The sequence below is a fragment of the Cavia porcellus genome, unplaced genomic scaffold (assembly GCF_034190915.1).
Source record: "Cavia porcellus strain 051 isolate PalLab524CR breed Dunkin Hartley unplaced genomic scaffold, mCavPor4.1 scaffold_8, whole genome shotgun sequence".
NCBI classification, from domain to species: Eukaryota; Metazoa; Chordata; class Mammalia; order Rodentia; family Caviidae; genus Cavia; species Cavia porcellus.
This window is the reverse complement of record NW_026947491.1, coordinates 42777929-42802210: the sequence shown is the minus strand read 5'-3', so window position 1 is coordinate 42802210 and position 24282 is coordinate 42777929. Positions and strand designations below refer to the sequence as shown.

Sequence of the window (24282 nt, the reverse complement as noted above, 5' to 3'; positions counted from 1 at the left end):
CCTTCCTAGTCCTGCTCACTCAGGATTTGGGGGAACAGAGGAACGTTCTTTTCTCTTATTGATTCTCCTCAGGACGGCAAAGTTCAGTGGTATCACCAGGTCCTTAGACATCAAAGTGAGCCCTTGCTACCTAAATTGTGGCATATACAGCTTCCCGAAGTGCTGCTCCTATTCTAGGTCTCCTCTCAATTGCGCATCATTTCCTTTTGCTTTTTCTAGCTATTACATCTACCCCACCCGGGCTCTTTATTCCACAATAATTCCTCCATATTTTACTGGTCATTTCTACCAGTAAACCTCTTATTTTCACTGTTCCTTTTATTTCAACAGGGTGTTAAGGATTATTTCATACAGAAAATCTACATTAAGAAGTGCATAGCCTGATGTGCCCATAATCTCAGCCCTCTGAAAGGCCCAGACAGTAGAATAGCAAGTTTGAGCCCAGCCTTGGCAACCTAGCAACTAAGAGTCTATCTCAGGAAAAAAAAAAAAAAAAAACACCTGTCTCAGAATACAAAATAAAACAAGAGCTATGAATATAGTTCAGTGTGAAGGCCCTGAGTTTAACCCTTAGTACTGGGAAGAAGAAAAGAAAGTGTGTAACATGTGTAACCTCCATGAGATAGTTGGTGTACTTTTTTAATTTTTCCCTTGTATTGAGCCAGAGCCTTCACATCAAGCTAAATCCATAGCCATTCTTAACTTTTTTTTTTTTTTTTTTTTTTTGAGACAAGGGTGTTAGTAAATAACTAAATTGCACAGGCTGGGCTTGAACTTGTGATCCTCCTTGCTCAGCCTCCCAAAGTGCTGGGTTACAGGCATGTGCTACCAAGCCAGGTGAATATTTGAGTTTCTATGTACTATGTGTGAGATATCACGTTCAGTTCTTCTAATCTCATTTAATGTTGATTTCAGCATTGGAATTGTTGTCCCCACTTAATAATAGAAGAAAGGTATTCAGTAAAACGACTGCCTGGTTGCAGTTTAGTTTTGATACCACCCAGCATCAGACCAGATTTCACAGGTTAAGATCACATTCCCACCCAGACCTGCCCTCACTTCAGAGACCAGCCACATGCTCCTGAGTTCCAAGCCACCTGGTCTTCTGTTCCATTTGATATAAATTTGGGTGTTTCTACTACCTACTCAGGTTTGATGATTCATTAAAGTGACTTTTAGAACTCAAGATAGTATGTTGTTTATCATTATGCTTTTATTATAAAGGATACAAACCAAGACCAGCCAAATGAAGGAGCATATAAGGCAAGATCTGGGAAGAACGCAAACACTAAGCCCCTGTGTCTTCAAGACATACCACTCTTTCGACCCATTAATGTAGGATTATTCAGGCAAAGGCCAGGGGTTTAGCTCAGCGCCTGTAAGACCCTGTCTGGCAAGTGCGAGGTCGTGAGTTCAATCTACAAAACAAAAAACAAAAAAATTATTCAGGCAAGCTTCAGGTGTCCAGAGTTCTCGTAGCTTCCTTATATATTAAACCACTGGCTATGTGATTGACCTCAATTTCCAGCTTCCCAGAGGTCAGGTTGATAATACCTGTCTCAAAGGCTGTACCCTTGAATCACATGGTTCATTTTTCTACCCTAACCAGCAACCATTCTGAGTTATTTGGTTCATATAAACTCAGGTATGGTCTTAGGGATCGCCATGAATAACAAACACTTAGGATGTAGAGGTTATTTCCCAGGAACCAGGGACAAAACCAGCCAAATTCTCTACATATACTGTCAGTTAAATTATTTGTAAATAATTATTACAATTATAATTAAAGGATATTAACTATATATCCTTTTATGTAATTCAGTAGCTGATTATATATCACAATCATCTGGGAATTTTTGAAATAATTTTTTATTAGTGTACATTTGCAGTACATAGTGATTACCTTCATTTTGGGGAGTTGGTACATGTATATAACACATTATAGTTCATTCTACTTCTGCTCTCTCTCCCTCCCTCTTCCTTCTATCTCTTGATTCCTTCAATTTAGGAAATATTTAAAAATACAAGGTCTTACCTGAGTGTAGTGGTGCACAGGTATAATTCCAGCACTCTGAGAGGCTGAGGTAGGAGGACCACAGATTCACACCCAGCAATGGCAACTTAGCAACTGAGTAAAACCCTATCTCAAAATAAAAATAAAATAAAAAAGGGCTGTAATGTAGTTCAAAGGCCCTTGCTTCAATCTGTTGTAACTACTCCCCACACACACACACACAAAAGCAAGGTCTCTGGAGTTGGAACCTATAATGTTACTGTTAAACTTTCTTTTAATCAGACTGCCACTGGCAGTTTAGACTGGCCTTGAACTTACCGTGTGGCACCAGGTGCCATGGGCACAAAGCTGTTCTCCTGCACCAATTTCTATGTGCTGGATTACAGGAGTGCGCCACCACACCTCGTTTAAACAGTTTTAGTGGAAAATTTCAAGTACACAAAGGAAGACAAATTGACATAATGAATCCTCATGTACTGAACGCCCAGCAGAGTAATTTATCAAATCATGGGAAATCTTATTTCATCTGTCTCTATTCACTTTTTTCCTCTTTGATTTTTTAAAAATTTGGCAGAAAAATTTTTAAAAAATTGTTTTAATTTTAAAAGTAGTAAAATCCAACAAAATAAGACAGAACAAAGCCAATTAAAACAGTGCAGCAGAAATGGTATAGAAATTCAAAGCAGGATACCAGGAAAACAATAATAGGTACCACAGTATATCTTGTTATTTTCAAAATAGTTGTCCATTCTATCAAGTATAGCAAAATCAAAGCAAAAACAAAACACACAGTACAGAATATTGAATAGAGCAAAGCAATCAGAACAAAGCAAAACAGTGAAAACAGTATTTGACTTTGAAGATAAGATAGAAAGGAATCCCCCATATTTGCTACATTGTATACTATCATCCTCCCAAGAGATGCTCAGACTGCTGGTCTCAGCCCAAGGCAGAATAATTTTTAACAGTTTTTTTATTAGTACATGTTTGCAGTACAAAATGATTACCTTCATCATGGAGAGTTGGTACATGTACATAATACATGTTAATTCTTTTTCATCCTCCCTCTCTCTCTCTCTCTCTCTCTCTCTCTCTCCTCCCCTCCCGTCTCCGCCCTCCACCTCTTGGATCCCTTCCCTTTTTTTGTACATGTTTGTAGTACACAGTCATCACATTCTTCATGGGAGGTGATACACATGCACACATCCCAATTTTTTTTAAAATTTAATCCCAGCCCCCTCACCTGCCTTTTTGCTTCCCTATCTTTTGGTCCCTTTGTATATGCAAAAGATCCATCTTGTTGTTTCCTATTAGCTATCTTTTATTTTGCTCTTTATTTATGTTTTGGTGTTCTCATATAAGGGAGACCATACAGTATTTTGGTTTTGGTTTTTTGGAAACAGGGGTCTCACTATGTAGTGTAGGCTGCCCTTGAACTCACTGTGTAGTTCAGGCTGGCCTCGAGCTTAAAGTGATCCTTCTGCCTCAGTTTCCCAAGTGCTGGAATTATAGGTGTGCACCACCATACCTGGCAGAGATCATGCAATATTTAAGCTTGTGTGCCTGATTTATTTCACTTAATGTTATAGTCTTAAGGTGCATCAGTGTTCCTACAGATAACTCAAGTTTATGGCAGATTAGTATTGTATAGCATAAAATGTCACATTTCCTTAATCCAGTCATCTTTTGATGATGGATATATAGGTCACTTACAAGTTTTAGCTATTATGATTTGTGCTGTTATAAAATGGATATGCACATATATTATGATGTCTTTAACTCTTTGGGGAAGATGCCTAGAAGGGAAATACGTGAGTCAAATGGAATTCCTAGTTTTAAGGGTTTGTTTTTTTGGTTCTTGTGTCTTTTTGAGACATGGTTTTGTTCTGCAGTTCAGGTTGATCTTGAACTCACTTTATAGGGCAGGTTGGCCTCCAACTCACAATGATCTTTCTGCCTCACCCTCCCCTGTGCCCACCAGGCCTGGCAGGGTTTTTTTTGTTGGGGGGGAGATTACCAGGAATCAAACTCAGGACCTCCTGCTTAACAGGCAGAGTTTTAGTTTTCTGAGGAACCTCTATACTGATTTCCATAGTGGCTGTACTAATTTACATTCCTACCAGTAATGCAGAAGGGTTCATTTTGTCCCCCACAGCCTCACCAGCATTTATTATTCAATTTCTTTCCTTTTTTTTTGAACCAGAATCAAACTTAGGTCCTTGTGCTTGCCAGGCAGGCACTGTGCCACTGAGCTACATCCCTGGTGCTGTTACTTGATTTTTTGATGATGGCCATTCTTTCTGGAGTAAGACAGAATCTCAGTGTTGTTTTAGTTTGCATTTCTCTAATTCCCCGAGATGTTGAACATTTTTTCATGCATTTATTAGTCATTTGTACTTCTAAGAAGTTTCTATTCATTTCAGTTGCTTACTTTTTGATTGGGTGTTTTATTTTTTTGGGGCGTCTAATTTTTTTGAGTTCTTTATATATTCTAGATATTAGTCCTCTGTCCAAGGAATAGCTGGCAAAAGTACTTCACTTTGGTCATTGTTTCCTTTGATGTGTAGAAGTTTTTTAATTTGATATAATCCCAGTTGTTGATTCTTAATTTTTTTTTTTTTTTTTTTTTTTTTTTTTTTTTTTTGAGACAGGGTCTTGCTGTATAGACCAGGCTGGCCTTAAACTTACTGTGTAGCCCATGGTTGCAGTGAGCCTCCCATCTCTGCCTTCCAAGTCCTGGGATAACACCTGTGTATTACCACATCCATCTGGTTATTGATTCTTGGGGTTATTTCTTATGCAGTTGATGTTCTGGTCAGAAAGTTCTCACCTATGCTTATGTCTTCAGTAGTTTTACCTACTTTATCTTTCAGCAGGTTGTTTCTGTTTTAATATTTAGATCTTTGATCCATTCGACTTATTTAGTAGGTGGTGAGAGATAAGAGTCTTCTTTCAATCTTCTGCATATAGTATCCAGTTCTCCTAGCACCCTACCCTTGATTTTTATACGTATTCAAAAAATTTTCATTTTCCATCTCTAACAGTGAAGACTGTTAAAATGTAACCACAATACCTGAAAATGTTTTTCTGTAAAAATATTTACACACTACAACAAAGCAGAAAGAACATCAAGAAAAAGAGAAGTTTGACTAGAGACACAGCTCAGTACAGCAGAGAACTTGCTTGGTATATGGGAGAGGCCCTGGGTTAGATTCCTGACATTGAAAAAAAAAAGAAGAAGAAGAAAGAAAATGAACTTAAAAATAGTAATGAGTTCATACTTCCTAAGCTCCAATTGTTACGTTATATCCTTACAATTACTTAGTTACATACATATATGATATCTAAATCTATTCAGAATAATTAATGTGAGGGTTTTTTTTGTTTTGTTTTATATATATTTTTAATTTTATCTTGAATGTAGTAAAAATACAACAGAACAAGACAGAACAAAGCCAATCAAGACAATGTAGTGACATTGGTACAGAACTTCACAGCAGGATACTGGGATAGTAGTAATAGGTACCATAGTATATCTCATTATCTTTACAATAGTTGTTCAGCCAATTAGGTATAGCGAAATCAAACCAATAACAGACCATTGTAAAACCAACTGAAGGAGAATATTGAATAGAGTGAAACAATTATTACAAAACATAACAGTGAAAATAACCTTTGCCTTCAAACAGAACATAGAAGGAAGTCCCCCTTATTTGCTATATTGCATATGGTCATCCTCCCAAGAGATGCTCAGAACTCTGTGCCCAGTTGCTGACGGGGGGTGGGAGGGTAGGAGATGTTTGATTCTCAGCCCATGCACCCTTAGGCTCAGGGGAACAGCTGACTGGTTCTCCTCCTGGCCGGTACCAAGAGCGCTTACCAAGAGGGCAGGCAAATTGCTTTCTTGTGCAGCGCCTAAGTCCCAAGCTGCTAGTTCTTTTTGTTTTATTTTTGTGGGGGGTTTTGCTGCTGTAGTTAAGTGAGAGAGACTTTATTCAGGACCCATGGCCACGGCACTTGGGCAGGTGGTGCCATTCCGGAGGGGTGGATGGAGCATTACTTGACCTTGTTCTTGGGGTACAAGTTGTTGGTGTGGCCACACTTCTTGTGGCAGTTGATAGCACAGGGGTGTAGGTGGTCATAGCACTTGCCACAGATCATCTTGTCACATTTGTCCTTCTGCATGAGTTGGCGCAAGGATGACTGGATGATTCTACCTCACAGGTGGAGCACCAGGCGCAGGGTGAACTCTTTTTGGATGCTGTAGTCAGAGAGAGTCTGACCATCCTCCAGCTGTCTGCTGGCAAACATCAGACACTGCTGGTCAGATGGGATGCCCTCTTTGTCTTGGATTTTTTTTTTTTTTTTTTCCAGTACCAAGGATCAAACTCACAACTGCCTGCTTGCAAGGCAGGCGCTTATGTGGCTGAGCTAAATCCCCAGCCCTTTGTCTTGGATTTTGGCTTTGATATTCTCGGTGGAGTCACTGGGCTTGACCTCAAGGGTGATGGTCTTGCCTGTCAGGGTCTTCAGGAAGATCGGCATCTGTGCATCTACTCAGTGAGACAGCCTTTTGAATTCAGTTCTCAGTATAGTGTGTGTCTCTGTTGACCCCATCTGCACAGCCTCGGCCTACTGTGAGATTTACTATAGTGAGATTATGCCATACATTTTTTTAATACTGGGATTGCAGGCAAGTGGTTAAAGTTATTTTTACTAGCAAATTTGAACAGTGCATCACCACTGTGTAATCTGCTTTTTTTTTTCCTAAGTTTTTTTTCTTCTTTCTTTTTCTTTTTCTTCTTGGAATAAAATGGATTTGGAAAAAAACAGTTATTTTTAAAGCCATATCTATAGTTTTGCAACTTGCTTTATTTATTTATTTATTTATGTATGTATGTATTTTGAGGCAAGGTCTCACTAATTCAGACTGGCTTTGAACTCACTGTGTAGCTCAGGCTGGCCTCAAACCCTTTTTTTTTTTTTTTTTTTTTGGCTTTTTCCTTTTTATCGGTACCGGGGATCGAACTCACGACTGCCTGCTTGCAAGGCAGGCTATTATGCCGCTGAGCTAAATCCCCAGCCCATGTTTTTGTTTTTTTGTCTTTTTCATTTTTATCGGGACCAAGGATCGAACTCACGACCTCCTGCTTGCAAGGCAGGTGCTTATGCCACTGAGCTAAATCCCCAGCCCCCTGGCCTCAAACTCTTAGTGATCCTCTTGCCTCAGTCTCCCAGGTGCTGGGATTACCACCACACCTAGCGCTTCTTTTTTTTCCATTTAGCAACATAATACAAGTATCATTTCAGATATCCCAGATTATTCCACTAAAATATAAGTTTTAGCGCTACCTAAAATATAAAATGGCAGCATTCCTTTATATAAAACATCCAATTAAGCCAGGCATGGTGACATACAGCTGTAATCCCAGCTACCCTATTAGGCAGAGATAGGATTGTAAATTCAAGACTAGCCTGAGCAATTTAGTGAGACTTTGTCTCAAAATAAAATTGAAGAAGGGCTAGGAATGCAACTCAGTGGTAGAATGTATTCCTAGCAGACATGAGTCCCTAGGTTCAGTTCCCAGTACCACACAAAGAAATTCCAGTCAAGAGGTTGTTGCTCAATGGTATGGTATTTACCTAGCATGTGCAAGGCCTGGGTTCCATCCTTAGCACTGAAAAAAAAAAAAAAAAACAATGTTCAAATTCCCCTGATTGAGTCATCATTTTTAAAAACACTTTAAGTCAGCAGTATTGACACATTTAAGTCTCTTTGGTCTAAAGCTAAGTCTTTCCATCTATAGTTTCTAATACCCCTCTCATTGCAGTTTGTCAATGATACCATTCTGTTTATGCTGCAGGCTGTAGTTCTCCAGAGTCTGTATTTTGCTAATTAAATCCTCATGGTACTGAAATCTTCCTGTCTCCTTTATTTTCTGTAAATTGATAGGTTTAGAGATTCAGTGAAATTTAGATTTGAGTGGCAAGAATACTTAGCAGGTGTTACTGTATTCTTCCATCATGAGGCACATAGTGTCCTGTTTTTTGTGTATGATATTAACAGCCATCAGTGATCACTGACCATGGAATCAACTTTTTATTAATAGCTTCTCCTGTAACTTCCAACTCCTTAGCTTAGTTTCAAGGCCTTGCTCCTTGCCTAGGTGTCTGGTCAAATTTCTATCAGTAAATTTTCTTTTTTTGGGGGGGGGCACTGGGAATTGAACCCAGGACTTTGTACTTGCCAAGCAGGTACAGTACCATTGACCTATATCCCCAATTCCCATAGGTAAATTTTCTTTGACGCTCTGCTTGCTTCCCCCTTATCCTCTCTTCAAAACATACTGCATAGGAAGAATTATTTTCCTCACACAGAACTTTAATCTCTTACTTCTGGTCCTAACAGCTGCTTCTAATTTAAAATCAAATCTAAAGTCTAGTTTCATCTTTCCTTCTTGGATCTCCATTGGAACATTTAATTCAGGGTTTGATCACATTATTTTTGTTTGTTTTGCTGAGTGTTTGGGTTTCTCTGAAGCCATTTTTCTCTAGCAAGTAGAGAACCACAGGACAAAGACCTTCTTCCCTATCCTCAGTAGCCTGGTTTCCCAGGCTCTGGCTCTTTATGTTTATGACAAACTTCCATAGTCTGTGACTCATTTATTGAGGGCTGGGATTGTTTGTATAAAGGACAGGAAAGACTGACTCAGATTCTTTATGACAGTACCAAGAATTTGGCAAGGTTTCAGACAAGCAGAAGTGATAAAACTGTAAGATTTACAGTAGGAATGCTCTTACCCTACATTTACACAGTAAGTGAGGAAATAGAAACCAGCGTAGTGGAATAACTTGCTAGTTGAGAGTAGAGCCAAATTGCTTGGCTTGCAGATGAGTCCCTAAGACTTAAGTGTCATATCTGTTAGGAAAGGAGAAGATGCTGGGATTATGCCTGGAGCCATTTCAGGTCAGGGGAGTAAAATAAATGATAATCAGTGCTGTCCCATCTTCCTCAGCCTCGCCCCCTTCCACAATTACCACCTCCACACCCATTCCCATACCTCACCTCTTCAGACAAGTTCATCAAGGAAGAACTTGGTGACTAAGACACATTTCTCAAACACAGAAATGGAAGTAGGCTTTGTGAGGTGCAGTGGCAGGAAGAAGGCACTCACATTTCTTAACTATGGAACAGAACAATACATGATGGCCTTGATTTCCAGTATTTTTCAGGCCATATGATACCAAATTGGGGAAAACTAAAATTTCATCTGTAGAAATTATGCAAGATAGTGTAACAGTTTTTATTACTCATATATATATATATATATATATATATATATATATATATTTTTTTTTTTTTTTTTTTTTTTTTTTTTTTTTTTTTTTAGTACCAGGGCTGAAAGTCAACCTCATGCTTACCAGGCAGGCAGGCATTTGTGCTGCTGAGCTGCTGTATCGCTGGCCCTCAAATATATTTGCTAAAATCAAGTTTTCATGGTGTAGTGAAGTTAATTCTACATTATTTTCTTTCAAAAAGAATTTGAGCCAGACATGGTGGCACACACCTGTAATTCCAGTACTCAGGAGGCTGAAGCAGGAGGATCACTGTGAATTTGAAGCCAGCCTGGGCTACATAGTGAGTTTAAGGCTGACCTGAACTACATATTGAAACCCTGTCTCAAAAACAAAATAAAAAAAAATTTGAAATCCTTGTTCATTTTAATAATCTCTAGGACTGTTTTTGGGTTTTTTGAGACAGAGTCTTGCTGTGCAGTTTAGGCTGGCCTTGAGCTCACTTTGTAGTCCAGGCTGGTCTCAAACTTGTAACAACCCTCCTGCCCCAACCTCCTGAGTGCTGGGAGTACAGGTGCGTACCACCACACTGGGACTTTTTCAAAGATCTTCAAAAACGTTATCACAATTTTAAAACTCACAAACTTATGCTTACCATATTCATGTTTGTTTGTTTAATTTGACTTTTGAGAGAAATTCTCACTGTTAAGTTCAGTCTGGTCTTGAACTCAACATGCAGCCCAGGCTGGCTTTGAACTCCCAGCAATCCTCTTTCCTCAGCCTTCCAAATGTTGGGATTATAGGCGTGTACTACTATGCCTGGCTACATATCTTTGTTTTGTTTGGTTTGGTTTTGTGACAGGGTCTTGCTGTGTAATACAGGCTGGCCTTGAATTTGCTTATGTAACCCACGCTGGCCTTGAACTCACAGTGGTGATCCTTTTGCCTCAGCCTCCTAAGTGCTGGGATATGCAGCACATGTGGCTGCATATCCATGTTTAAAAGGCATTGTACACAATGTTACTTAACATTTTATACTCGGTAAACTGTTTTTGGTACTGGGAATTGAACTCACAACCTTGTGCTTGCCAGGCAGAGGCTTGTGCCACCAAATTAAATCCGTTGCCCTCTCAGTAAAATTTTTTTTTTCTGGTACTGGGGATCAAACTCATGACCTCATGCTTGCCAGGCAGGCACTTGTGCCACTAAGCTAAATTCCTGGCCCCTCGGTAAACTTCTTTATATGAAAAAAAAAGCAAGAAGGAAGTGAGACATCATTCCTGAAATAAGTCCCATTTCTGAGTTTTGTAAACTGACTGTCTCCATTATACTATTGAAAATACTTTCTCAGTGGCACTAGTGACCTCCAGTTACCCTGTCAGTCCATTGGCTTTGCTGACTTTTCCTGGATTCAGACCTCTCAGTCCATCGCACTCTTTGCTGATCGTTTCTCAATGTTCTCTTGGTGCTCACTTGTTGAAGTGTAGGCCCACTTCTCTCAGTCTGACAGAGCTTTCAACTCCTCTGAGACTGTCTGTGCCCTTGTGGCCGTCAACCTGGCTTCCAGCCAGAGGGACTTTCAACCTAAGTGTGATCAGAAATTTGGATTGGCTTAGAAGTGAACTCTGCAGGCAAGAAGATAGTTGAAACAATTAGCCAGTTTCCTGTGACTGCTTGACCAAGTAGACATAGGATTTTTGCTGCTAAAATTATAGTGACCTTTCTCCCAGGGACAATTTTTAAATTATTAGATATAATTTTCTGAATTTTTTGGCTCATAATTCTTTATTATGATTAATAGCCTGTCAAGTAGTGAATGAGTTCCCAAGAAGTACAGTTTTTCACAATTTACTGAATAATACACCTTGTTTTCAACTACTCCATCCCCTGAACTGGTGTGTTCTGACCAATGCGAGCTCTGTAGAGTACCCTATGAGGAAAAGTACATGCTGAAAGTTGTCTTCAAATATGTATGGAGGAGAAATTAGATCTACTGTAGGTACAGAAGACCACCCTATGATTGACTGATGGGCAAAAGTTCTAATAGAGCTATTTAAAAATGAAGTTGGAGCTGGGATTTATGATTCATACTGAAATTCCAGTCCTTGGGAGCCTGGGAAAGAAGGATTATGAGCTACATAACAAGACCTCATCTCAAAGAAAATGAACAAGTGAAGCAAGCACTTCTCAGGCAACAGGTTACTAATTTCTACTCCTGGAGGTATTTAAGAAGCAAAAGCTAAAGCAACAAACATTAGTTATAATAAAAGTATTCCGTTATGAGGCACAGGTTATACCTCTTTCCTTCTGTCACAGGTTTTTATTTTTATTTTTCTGAGACAGAGCCTTATTACTGGTCTCAAACTTCTGGGCTCAACTGCCTCAGACTGCTGAATGCCTGGGCACCATGCCCAATTCCCTCTTTTTTAAAACAAGAAGACCTATTCTGCATTTGGATATTCCTGGCCAAGAAAATACCAGAATTCAGACATAAGAGTAAAGGTAGAAGCAGAGATGGATCAGGAGAACTCAAGAGGAAGACACTGGGGTTGAACAGAAGGAGAATCAATGAGTAGGCTTGTTGGAGTAGTATAAGCTGGTGACTGATGGGAGGGTAAAGTGAAGCCAGGGAGAAAAAGGGTCTGCGTGAACATCCACAGAAGGAAGTGTCCTCGAAACTGCAGAAGATAGCAGCAGTTTATCCTGAGAACAAAGCATGAGCCAGAGGATCACAATGATGAGTGGTGACGAAACTCTGGTACACGTGCCACAGCAGGCTGTTTTTACCATTGAGTGCTCTAAAAGGTTCGCCATCACAGACATAGATAGTATCAAATAGAAGATGCCTTTTTTTTTGGTCTTTTTCCTTTTCATCGGTACCAGGGATCGAACTCACGACTACCTGCTTGCAGGGCAGGTGCTTATGCCCCTGAGCTAAATCCCCAGCCCCCTGAGCTAAATCCCCAGCCCTGAAGATGCTTAAATTTCAACAGAAGATCTTGTGCGTAAGCGCTTGTTCACTGGGAGGGAGAACAACAGAAGAAGGAGGACATGCCAATGCAGTGAGACTGCTAGCAACTGTCTCACTTAAAAATTGACTGCAACTTTTTGGTAAAGTCTAATTTTGTAACAGTTGTGCATATTTCAAGAAATATCCGGACTGAGTTATGTATCTGATGTACTTTGTAACTTTGACCTCTAGAGTATCTTTGAAAATACATCTCTTTAGTTATTGAAGCTACTCTTCCCTTTCAGGCAGAAGGCCACAAGCTCTACAAGGACTTGAAGAGCTTCCTTAGTGCAGTCAAAGGTAGGTACTACAGGGTAGGAGAATCCAGAAGGCATCACACAGATGCCAAGAGGTCTGGGGAAGAAAAAACAAGCACCCCAGTATATTAAACTTGTTTGCCCTGGGCTGCTGAAACCCAGTGGGCCTAAGAGGAACATTTCCTACCGGAACCCACATCTAGCTTCCCTCACCGATAGTCTGACCTCCTGAGTTTGTCCTTCTAAACCACTGAATTGTCACTCATGCGATTACATCAGATTACCTTTTGGAAAACTTGGAGGTTGGACTGAGTTCTCTCTTTTAGTGATGCACGAAAGTTCAAAGAGAGTGTCGGAGACACTGCAGGAGATCTACAGCAGCGAATGGGACGGGCATGAGGACCTGAAGGCCATCGCAGGGGTAAGGGGACTCTGGCCTTGTGACTCTGTGAACTTCTGTATTCATCTCTACCTCACCTGAGCTTCTCCATCCAAGCAAATAGGAAAACAAAGAATCTAGTTCCCATTGTCCATTTGTGGCATTAGGTGGTAGGAAAAAGCTTCAACGTGAAGATAAAAATAAGTTGTCCCTTGTCTGTGGATCCCCCTGGTTTTAACTGTCTTTCCCTCTTTAACAGCTTATGAAAGTTTTACCTCCAAAAAATTAGTTGTTTTGTGGTGGTTTTTTGCTGTTTGTTTTTTGGGTTTTGGGGGTTTTTTGTTGCGGTTGTTATTGGTTTTTTGAGAAAGGGTCTCACTACGTAGTTCCAACTGGCCTTGAACTCAGGCTGACCTTAAACTTGCAGTGATCCTTCTGCCTCAGCCTCCTGAGTATTGGGATTATAAGTGTGTGCCACCACACCTGGCCAAGATTGGTCGTTTTTGGACACTAACCTTATTCCGTTAATTACTCCCAAACTTCCCAACTTTCTAAACTCTAGACCAGGACTTTAACCATGTATTCCTGTTTTATATCCCTAAATGCATGTCCTGCCACCTTTGGGACAGTTCGTTGGGGCAGGACTATCTCTTTTCTTCTCATGCTTTCCCAGAGTCCAATAAGACATTCTAAGTATAATACTACAAAAAAAGTTTTTTCCACAGGGAGGACATGGGTTTTTCCCTGGGAGGCAGTTATTGAGAAGTGGAGCCCCTCACCAGCCTCTGCTTCTATCCCACAGAATAATGATCTCCTTTGGGAAGACTATGAAGAGAAACTTGCTGACCAGGCTTTGAGGACTATGGAAAACTATGTAGCTCAGTTCAGCGAGATTAAGGTACTTGATTTACAGAATGGAGACTAGGTTGTATATGACTCCACAGCAATTAGAAAACATATTCAGGTTAAACATTATAAGTAGCATTAGAGCTCATGGTTAGGAATGAAATTATATGGGTTAGGAATTAGAAGGCTACAATAGAATATTACAGATAGTATGAAAGATATTTTTTTTCTTTTTTCTTTCTTTTTTGGCAAAACCTTGCTGTGTAGTTCAGGCCAGCCTTGAACTCACAATGATCCTCCTGCCTCAGCCTCCCAAGGGCTGGGATTATAGGCATGCAGCATCATGCCTGGCCTAAATGTGATGTTTAAATCAGTGAGCCAGCTTTGGGCTCAATGGATCAGTGAATAAAATCCACTCAGGGCATCTCTATTAGATGTGAGAAACAGCTAATAGGAAGAAAGGTAGAAGAGGAAACCTCAAATACTTGAAATTCTATTACATGAAAAGGAACTCAGCCTGTTCTGCACTGCTGTAGAATGCAGAATTAGAGTTTAACTACTTATTCAACTAAGTTTATGAAACATCTGTTGGACATGGTGCTGAGTTTAGTTAAGAGGTAAAGTAAAATTTCATAATAGAACCCCAGAATCTTGCCTCTCAGCTTAGTATCGTTACCTACACTCTGGCCACTGAAAAGTGAATATCCACACTCTTTCTCTTCACTCTGGGCTAGGAGAGAATTGCCAAGCGGGGTCGGAAACTTGTGGACTATGACAGTGCCCGACACCACCTGGAGGCGGTGCAGAACGCTAAGAAGAAAGATGAGGCCAAGATTGCCAAGGTGAAAATAAGTAAAATCTTCCTGCTGTCGGTTACCCTCCAGAGCTGCCAGGTAGATGGGCCACGATGGGTGTGAGAAATGATAAAGTAAGCATCCAACATCCTGAAGGACATGCTGGGGGTGTTTCTGACACCCATGCTGTAAGGGGGTTCACAGTCTTGCGGCGGGGAGGGCATGGGTCTGGAGAAGAAAGGAGAGGAGACTCAACCACCAAATAAGGTAGAATGCGGGATAAAGGAGCCTCCAGCCATGGATTCAGAATTAAGTGGGCTTGTCTTGTCTCCTGTACCTAGGCAGAGGAAGAGTTCAACAAAGCCCAGCTAGTATTTGAAGATCTGAACCAGGAGCTGTTGGAGGAACTGCCTGTTCTTTACAATAGGTAACAACCACCGAGATTTAGCAAAGTGCTAACCTCTTGGACCAGTGGAGACTAGGGCTACCTGGCAGCCCAAATGTGCCACCTCATGAAAAGAGCCTTGGCCAGAAATGCGATGTAGCCTCTGCATTGCCACTAACTTGCTGTATGCAATTAGACAAGAAGCCTTATCTCTTTAGAGTCTGCTTTCTTCACTTGTAATTCAGAGATAACTATCCTTGTCCTACCAGTTTTTCTGGGTTTGAAGACAAGATTCTTCTTTGCAAGGAGATCTTGGCAAACTCTTGACATGAACACCTTTAGGATCTGATTTCATGCTCAAGTGTGTATTGTTTTAAACAAGCTTGGTTCATATAAGCACCCAGATTTACATAGATTAGTCATGGGATGAACACTTTCATTACTGATGGTGTCATTGTGTAACAATGAAGTTTTAGATTTAAGTTGTCCAAACTAGAAGAGAAATCTGGGCATAAAGTTCATTCATGTCTTATTTTTGTGGTATATGTTTTAATGCAGTTATAGTCAGAATAGTGTATATTGTTACTTGAAGTTAATCCACATATTTTATAGCCTTTTTCATGACTACATACATTCTGAAACATTAATTATATGATTCAACTTAAAATGGAATTAAAATTTGATTCAGTTTCTTTAAATGTAAATTTTCCCAGCTCATTTGCTAGAGAAATTCATACAGACATAGAAATCTTATATAAAGACTAACTACTTCTTGGGGCTGGGGATTTAGTTCAGCAGCATAAGCGCCTGCCTTAAGCATAGTTATGAGTTCAATCCCCAGTACTGATAACTTTAAAAAAAAAGATAACTACTTCTTATAATAATTATATGGCCTTATATTATGATAATATTTAATTATATAACCCTTTAAAAGAGTGTTTTTCAAACACTTTCATGTCTACTTTAGTATCTCAAGAGGGCTGGGGCTATAGCTCAGTGGTATAGTGCTTGCTTTGCATGCACAAGGCCCTGGGTTAAATCTCCAGTATTACATTAAAAGAGTGAAAGGGCTTGTCTAGAAATAGCTTAAAATCCTGAATCACATAACTTTATGAGCCAGAGAGCTGTTCAACTAGGATCAGTCTGTCCTGGTGTTGTCCCCCCAGGCCTTTAAGATCAGGTACGTGTCTGGCCCAGCTCTGATGAGTACATAACTAAGAATATCCAAGTCTAGGATGAGAGGTCCCTTTTTCTGAGGGGTCAGATGGTAGCTAGTTTTGACTTAGTAGGACCTTGTATGTTTTCATTTTTGTTTTTTTGTTGCTACTGGGAATTGAACTCATGACCTCACACTTGCTGGGCAGGTGCTGTGTCGCTAAGCTAAATCCCTAGCCCTCTACTTTGTATTTTACATAAAGGCCTTTTTTACTATCCCTTACCTGTGTGTGTCTCTTGTTTACTTCTTAATAGTCGTATTGGTTGTTACGTCACCGTCTTCCAAAATATTTCCAACTTGAGAGATGTCTTCTACAGAGAGATGAGCAAGGTGAGAATCAAGTGTCTAATTGAGACTGTTAAATAGTTTTTAGTGACTATAAGAGTTACCCTGATTTATATAACTTCTGTACATTTCCATATTAGCACCACAGGCTGACTTTTATCTTACTATGAAATAATAACACTTGATTGATTGAGTTAAACTTAATTCTATATATATCATATTTTATGTATATATTGGGGGAGAGACACCACCAAAAAAAAATGTATACACACTTGAGTAGTTCGCCAATTAATAAATGACTGGAAGTTGATGGCCACTATTTTGAGCACATCTTGTAATTGTAGAGGCCAAGGGTAACTTAAATTAATCTCATGATGCCTTAATAAATTTAGTATTAAGATATTTATGCAAGTTTTTTTCCTGATTATATATTTTGTGGTAGACTCTGATATATTGAGGTGTATATATATTCTTATCAGAGGGCCCTTTCCATCTGCCATAACAACTAGGAGTATCCAAACTCAAGCTTCAGAATGACTAAAGAGGCTAGGCCTTGAAAGGAACCATTAAAATGGGGAATCGCACTGAGAAATGTGTTTTTGTTGAGGACTACAGAAATCAGTTTCGCAAGTGGTTGGTCTTGAATAGGCCCTGTCCTGTCAATGACAGGCAGCCATAACATGATCTCCTAAGGTCTTTCCTACTCTGGGATTCCAAGATTCTTTGCTGTTATGGTATTATATTCATACACAGCCACACATGTTCCCCTCCACAATTTCTTTTGCTAAATTATTTTTTGCCTAGTTAACACTAAGATGAGTTGTCATCCTCTGGATCACCTGAGAAGACCTAGCATATCAAATTAAACAGTTATGGCCCCAGCCTGAGAAAGCTGCTAGTCTGACACCAAGAAACAAGGATGCAAGAGCAGTGGGACAGAATACTGGATGCCAGTCCATGAGAAATGAGAGGACTTACTGATCAGAGTTGGAAGAGTGAGCCATTTGTGTTTTGGGAAGCTGTCTTAGGAGAGGATCATCTTGGGTTCCCATCTAGTCTCCCTTTCTTTCTTTCTGGCTCTAGCTGAACCATAGTCTCTACGAGGTGATGAGTAAACTGGAGAAGCAGCATTCCAACAAAGTCTTTGTGGTGAAGGGAATGCAAAGGTGAGCAACTTCGGAGACTCTTTTCTGCTTCATTTGCCCCGTGCCTGAGCATATTCAGCATCTTATCTCCAAAGCAAAATCCTGGCCTTCAACCAGGCATGGTGGTGCATGCCTTTAATCCCAGCATTTGGGAGGCAGAGGCAGGAGGATCCCCACGAGTTTGAGGTCAGCCTAGGCTACATAGTGAGTTCAAAGCCCACCTGAACTGCAGAGTGAGACTCTCTCAAAAAAAAAAAATCCTGGCCTTTTTTTTTAATGACCATGCTGTTGTTTGCACTATGTTCCTATATATTTTTCTTTTTCATTAAGTTTTTCACATATAACTAATGCCATAAAGAATAATATAACAAAATTACCATATACCTACCACCAAACTTTGGCTTGTTTGAGACAAGTTCTTGCTATGTAACTTAGACTGGCCTTGAACTCATCACCCCCTTGCCTCAGCCTCCTGAGTGCTATAGACTACATCGCCATGCCTGGCTTTACACAATTTAAATCAAACTTTTTTTCCTTTTTTGAGACAGTCTTACTATGTAGTTCAGATTGACCTTGGACTCACTGTGTAGCCCAGGCTGGTCTCAGACTCTCAACAATCCTCCTGTCTCAGCCTCCCAAAGTGCTAGGATTACAGGCATGTGTCACCATGCCCAGCATAAATCAACTATTATAAAAATTACTGAAGCATCCAGTGTCCCTTTCTCATTCACTTTTGTCTTGCCCCCACCAAATTTAGCCACTGTAGTAAATCCCATATTATTTCCATGTACATCTTTTTTATTTACACTTCACACATATATATTCACTCATAAAACACTGTTTTGCATTGCTTTAAATCTCTATATAGATGAACTTATGCTACATGTATTCATATCCTTGTACGGTTTTGTTTTTTGCCTTTGTGTTTTGTTTTGGTTTTGGTACTAGAAATTGAACTCAGGACCTTGCACTTGCCAGGGAGGCACTTATGCTGCTGAGCTACATCCCTGGACCTTGTCTTTGTTTTTTCAGACAATAGTCTCTGTTGCCCAGACTGGCTTTAAACCCCTGGGCCCAACTGGTCTTCCTACCTCAGCCTCCTGAGTACTAGACTATTGTGCATCTTCTTTTGTTCTCTTAGTATTGTTTGAGAAAATTTATCCTTATTGCTACATCTTGCCAGCTTTCCTACTAGTTTTTGTTGTTATTTTTGGGGGTTATTTTGTGGGGTTTGTTCAGTGTTTTGTTTGTTTTTGAGGCAGGATCTTGCTATATAGTCCTGACTGGCTTTGAACTCACTATGTAATATAGGGTGGCCTCAAACCTGAAGCAATTCTCCTGCCTCAGCCTCCTAAGTGCTAAAATTACAGGGTGCACTATCACACCTGGCTCCATAACTGTTATCTATGCTATTGGATGCCAAGTTCATGACTTACTTATCTTCTTGCTAGTCAACATGTGGGTTATTTTCCACTTTTTTTACTATTACAAACAATGTTGCAATAAGCATATACATTTCTCCTTGTGAATATTATCAAGAGTTTCTTTACAGTATTGAATGGTTGAGTCTGTCACTGGAGCTTCTTCAGCCTTACTAGCTAACTCCTCATTGCTCTCCAGAGTGATTGTTGCCTTGTACAACCCATGATCAAGGAATATAAGCCCCTAAGGCTCAACATTTTTACTGCATGTGAAACTGTCAGACTTAATTCTTTTAAGCTCATGGGTATAAAATGGAGTTACTGGCATTTTTAAGTCATAACTGTGAGTTAACTTGGGCATCTTTTCATGTATTGGCATTATAAAGTTCCTATGTTGTGACTTTCATAAATGCAAAATAACTTCCCAATTGGGTTAACTCTTTTTGAAAAGTTAATTTATATGAGTTTTTGTAGGCATGTTCCAGATGCTAATCCTTTAATTTTATGCATTGTAGATCTCTTTTCCCAATCTCTTATGATTGCTTTCTTGTATATGTGTGTGTGTGTGTGTGTGTGTGTGTGTGAGAGAGAGAGAGAGAGAGAGAGAGAAAAAGAGAGAGAGAGAGAGAGAGAGAGAGAGAGAGAGAGAGAGAGAGAGAGAGAGATGTCTTTTGCCTTCATACATTCTTCCTTCTGGAAAGCATAAGCAATTCAGTGGTCCTTCAAAATGTGATAACTCATCAGTTCTGAAGCCTTTGTTTAGGAAGTTTTATTAAGCATTTTTTTTTTTTTTTGTACCAGGGATTAAACTCATGACCTCGTGTTTACCAAGCAGGCACTTACACCACTGAGCTAAACCCCTGGCCTATTAAGCTCATTCTGTGCCTGAAGTTTTTTTATGCCAGGTGTTAGTGATCCAGAGACATAGGAAACCTGGCCTTTCCCTAATATGATTTACAAGAAGTTCAAAGACTCCCCCCAGTATGTGGGCCAGGGCCACAACTCAATGGCACAGTGCCTGCCTGACAAGCACAAGGTCCTGAGTTGGATTCCCAGTATCAAAAAAAAAAAAAAAAAAAAAAAAAAAAGCCATGCATGCAGGTAATCCCAGCACTTGGGCTGAGGCAGGAGAACTATAGATTTGAATCTAGCCTGGACAACTTAGTGGGACCCTGTCTCAAAAAGAATTTTTTTAAAAGGCCTAACTTCAGAGTAAAAGCCCTGGGGTCAGTCCCCAGTACTTGAAAAAAAATTGTAAGTATAGAAAATGTGTCTGATGGGACAAGGAATGAAAGCCATAAGCTTACACATACTAAGTTCCTAATGATCACAGTGGGAATTCTAGAGAGATATAAGTAATTGCCAATGTGTGTGTTTAGAGAAGACTTCAAGGAGATGGTGAAACTAAGCTTGGGACTTGAAGGCAGAATAGGGCTCATATTTGTTCATACTACTCAGCAATTAGCTGTAGGCTATTTGAAAGAATTATAAAAGGGCCAATGTAGACTTCTGTGTTAGCTTTCCATCACTATGACAAAATAACCTGACACTAAGGAGGAAATGTTAATTTTGGTTTTAGTGTAGGAGGTTTCATTCCATAGTTGATTTGTCTCAAGCCAGAAACATAATGGTGGAAGGGCTTGGCGGAAGAAAGCTGCTCATCTCACTGCAGCCAGGAACCACAGAGAAAGGCAAAGAGCCAGAAAGAAATGGGCTGGGGAGCAATTACAATCTCCAAGGTTATGCTCCCATGACCCACTCCCTACAACGAGGCCTTCCCTTCCAAGTTTCCATTATCTTGATAATGCCGCTGCATTATAATTTCATCAGTGACTTAACCCACTTACCAAGTTACAGTCCTCATGGCTGAATCATCTTCTGAAGGCCCCATCTCTGAACAGATGACTTCAGGGAGACATTTTAGATCTTACAACTTCCTAGACAGATGTCCTTTGGTCCCAAAGCTCCATTTCTCCTCTAAAAGGCACAGTTCTCTGTAACTGTCTAATCTCCCCAAATTTAGTCTCCTGTATACTCAGATATCCCAGAACCTTATGAAAAAATTGGGGTTCTGCTTGTGTCCTGAGTTTTCTAAATTTAATTGAGTCCTAGAATTCTAGTGCTAGGAAAAACTTTTAAGTCACATAGCTTATTCAACACCAGAAACTTCCGCAAGGTGAAGGCAAGCATCTTACTTCCTCCTCCCAATCTTATGCCCAAGACACAGCACATCCTTGGAACCTATCAAGTATATAACTGTGGTTGCGTAGTCAGCTGGTGGACAGTACATAGAAGGCACATGAGGAGGTGAAATAGGAATCAAGCTGGTACTGACTGTATAAGTGCACTCACATGATATATTGGACAAATGTTACTGTCAGTGCTTGCTACTCATGGTAGTTTTGTTCTGAAGTTGCCATAAACAGAATACTTAATCATTGCTCATTGGAAAAGCACAGGGTTAGGTTCCTATTAGTCACAATATATAACCGTGTTTGATGTTAATTTTTGTTTGAAGTCTTTAATTAATAGTACTTTTGCTGCCAGGCATGGTGGCACACTCCCTGTAGTCCCAGCACTCAGGAGGCTGAGGCAGAAGGATCACTGCACGTTCAAGGCTAGCCTGGGCTACATAGCGAGCCCTGTCTCAAAAAAATGAAAAGATGATGATGATAGTGGTGGTGGTGGTGATGTTTCCTTCATGTGGGAACTCAAATGAAGAGTACTGTAACTCATACCTGGACGAAGTTTTGTCTAACAAATGTATTTTCTGTATAAGGCATATCACTTTAGCTTGGAACCCATGTTAAATAGCAAAATCACCAATAAAAAAGCATAAGAACTCAAAAACTGGATTAAAGGGTCCTTGTTTACAGTATGAGAACTGAAACAAAAAGGCAGATCATTGGTGTATTCTGCCTCAGCTGAAAAAGTGCAGTGTTTTTTTTATCATTGGCATATGTCCGTAAACGACTGGGAAAGCACCAGGAATATTGATGTTGGGGTTAAAATAAGTAGGTTTCTTAGTTACTTTTTCTTGTTGCTGAGACAAAATATCTGCCAGCCCAAATTAAAGGAGGAAAGATTTATTACAACTCACATTCTGTAGAGGTTTCAGTTTGCAGTCAGCTGGCTTCAAGGCAGGGTGATGGTAGAAAGGCATCACAGAAGAGAAGCGGTTCATGGTGGCAGAAGGCAGCAAGCAGCAAAGAAGCAGAGCAGCAAGTAAACAGCAACCCTCTTCCTACCTTAGACTCTACCCAGGGGCTGTGGTCTTCGGGTGGGTGGCACTCACCACTGGGTGGGCCTTCCCATTACCCACACTCAGATGCCAGCCAGGCAGTGGACTGGTTTAGTAATAGACCTCTGATGCCAACATCACACACTCCAGATTCAGCCACTTCTGAGATGCTGTACCTGTGACTGCATGAGGCTTGGGGGGACATCTAGACACAAAACATAACCGTAGGTGAATGTACAGATACAAAAAGTGTATGCACCAACCATGCAGCAGCACCCATTACTCTTTCCCCCAGAAGACATATTTACTAATATTTTGCTGTTTCTTTCCAGTGTTTTCTTTACATACTTTTACATACTTCAGAATATCATAGATTAAAAATTTTTTACCGAGAATCAAACTCAGGATCTTGTGCTTGCCAGGCAGGGGTTTTTTGTTTGGTTTTGGTACCAGGGATCGAATTCACAACTGCGCACTCGCAAGGCAGGTGCTTATGTTGCTGAGCTACATTCCTGGTCTGATTAAAAATTTTTTACACCATCTTATAATTACCAATTACACAGATCTTCTAACATTTTAAATTGCTTTATTATTATTTTGTATGAATGATAATTTGTTTTGTTTGCTTTTTATGATACTGGGAATTAAGCCGGGGCCTTCAGCCGGGTGTGGTGGCTCACGCCTGTAATCTTAGCACTTGGGAGGCTGAGGTGGGAGGATAGTTGTGAGTTTGAGACCAGCCTGGGCTACAAAGTGAGTTCAAGGCCAGCTTGAACTGTATAGCGAGACCCTGTCGCAAAAAAGACAAAAAATTTAAAAAAGAAAAAAAAAAAAGGGCCTTCACACTGAACTATATTCCAGTCCCTTTTTATTTTTTTATTTTTTGAGATAGGATCTCACTAAATTAAGTCACTAAGTGGCTCAGCCTCATGTCCAACTTTTGATCCTCCTGCCTCAACCTCCCGAGTGCTCCTGGAGTCCACGTGCACCACCATGACCAGCTATGATAATTACTTCTGTAAATGTGGATTATCTCCAGTGTCTCTCTGACTCTGAATGTCTTTCCATTTTTAGCAGCAGCAGGCGCTCTTTAGTCATCTCTTCCCCAGTTCGAACATCCACCATCTCCAGCTCTGTTAGCTCACCTACCAGTCCCTCTGCACTTTCCTCGATGAGTGAGAGTGAAACAACTGAGGAAGAGCTGACACCTGATGCAGGCAAGGGAGAAGACCACTCTGAGATTCAAGAAGAGTCCTTGAAAGATGAGGGAATGGAAGAGGAAGGGTCTGAAGCAAGCTCCTCTGAGGAGGAAGAACCTCTGCCTGCCTGCAATGGCCCAGCCCAGTCCCAGCCCTCTCCCACCCAGGGTAACAAGTCGCAGGAGGAAATTTTGCCTTGCTCACCAGCTCCATCACCAGATGGAGCTCTGACCCCTTCAGAGCAGTCTTCCCCTCTCCCAGAAGTAACCCTGCGAACCCGTGCCTCAAGCGAGGGATCTGAACAACCAAAGAGAGCCTCTATCCAGAGGACTTCAGTGTCCCCTAGTAGACCCCCTCCTCCCAAAGCCCCTCCAAGCCCTAAGGCTGTCTTGGGGACTGGGACTCCAAGTCCTAGAGCTTCCTTAGAGGCCTCTTCTAATCCAGAACCACCAGAAAAGCCACTGAGGTCTCCTGAGGTAAGAGAAAAGGAAGACACCCCTGAACAGAACCCGGAAGAACTTTGCACTTCCCCCAGCGTGCATACTTCTCAGGTAAGAGTGGATCTGGTTGGGTCTTTGTTCCCTTTTATAGCCTCCATGTAGAGTATCTTTACCGTGGTGGAGCTGTCCCATAGTTAGTAAGATATTACATTACAGTCAAGAATACTTTTGGATACTTTTTTGGATTTGGTTCTGAAAATTGTTTATATCTTTGTAGCAACTAATTTTTAAAATTTGTTGTTTTTCTTTTTGGTTTTTTGAGACAAGATCTCCTTATGGGGCCCAGACTGGCCT

General features: G+C 40.4%; 1 protein-coding gene and 1 long non-coding RNA gene across 7 annotated transcripts in view; one reads left to right on the top strand and one right to left on the bottom strand.

The window, feature by feature from the left end:
- Positions 1–24282, top strand: part of Bin2 (bridging integrator 2) — a 38902-nt gene that overhangs the window by 9075 nt on the left and 5545 nt on the right. For 2 of the 3 annotated variants that reach the window (XM_063254777.1, XM_063254776.1), the window contains exons 3-10: positions 12566–12620; positions 12904–12998; positions 13759–13854; positions 14537–14644; positions 14938–15023; positions 16452–16527; positions 17566–17648; positions 23364–24039. In XM_063254777.1, coding sequence (XP_063110847.1) covers positions 12566–12620; positions 12904–12998; positions 13759–13854; positions 14537–14644; positions 14938–15023; positions 16452–16527; positions 17566–17648; positions 23364–24039 — 1275 coding nt within the window. The remainder of the gene's footprint in view (positions 1–12565; positions 12621–12903; positions 12999–13758; positions 13855–14536; positions 14645–14937; positions 15024–16451; positions 16528–17565; positions 17649–23363; positions 24040–24282) is intronic. The other variant, XM_063254778.1, reaches the window with a different exon arrangement.
- LOC134477308 (uncharacterized) lies at positions 1194–22288 on the bottom strand. 4 transcript variants are annotated; one of them, XR_010049278.1, is made up of 6 exons: positions 22149–22288; positions 16421–16508; positions 10685–10894; positions 7658–7692; positions 2036–2140; positions 1194–1418 (listed from the first exon to the last, which is right to left on the bottom strand). It is a non-coding gene; the product is annotated as an uncharacterized LOC134477308 (long non-coding RNA). The 4 variants fall into 4 exon arrangements; XR_010049280.1 differs by lacking the exon at positions 22149–22288 and adding an exon at positions 20896–22076; XR_010049281.1 differs by lacking the exon at positions 10685–10894.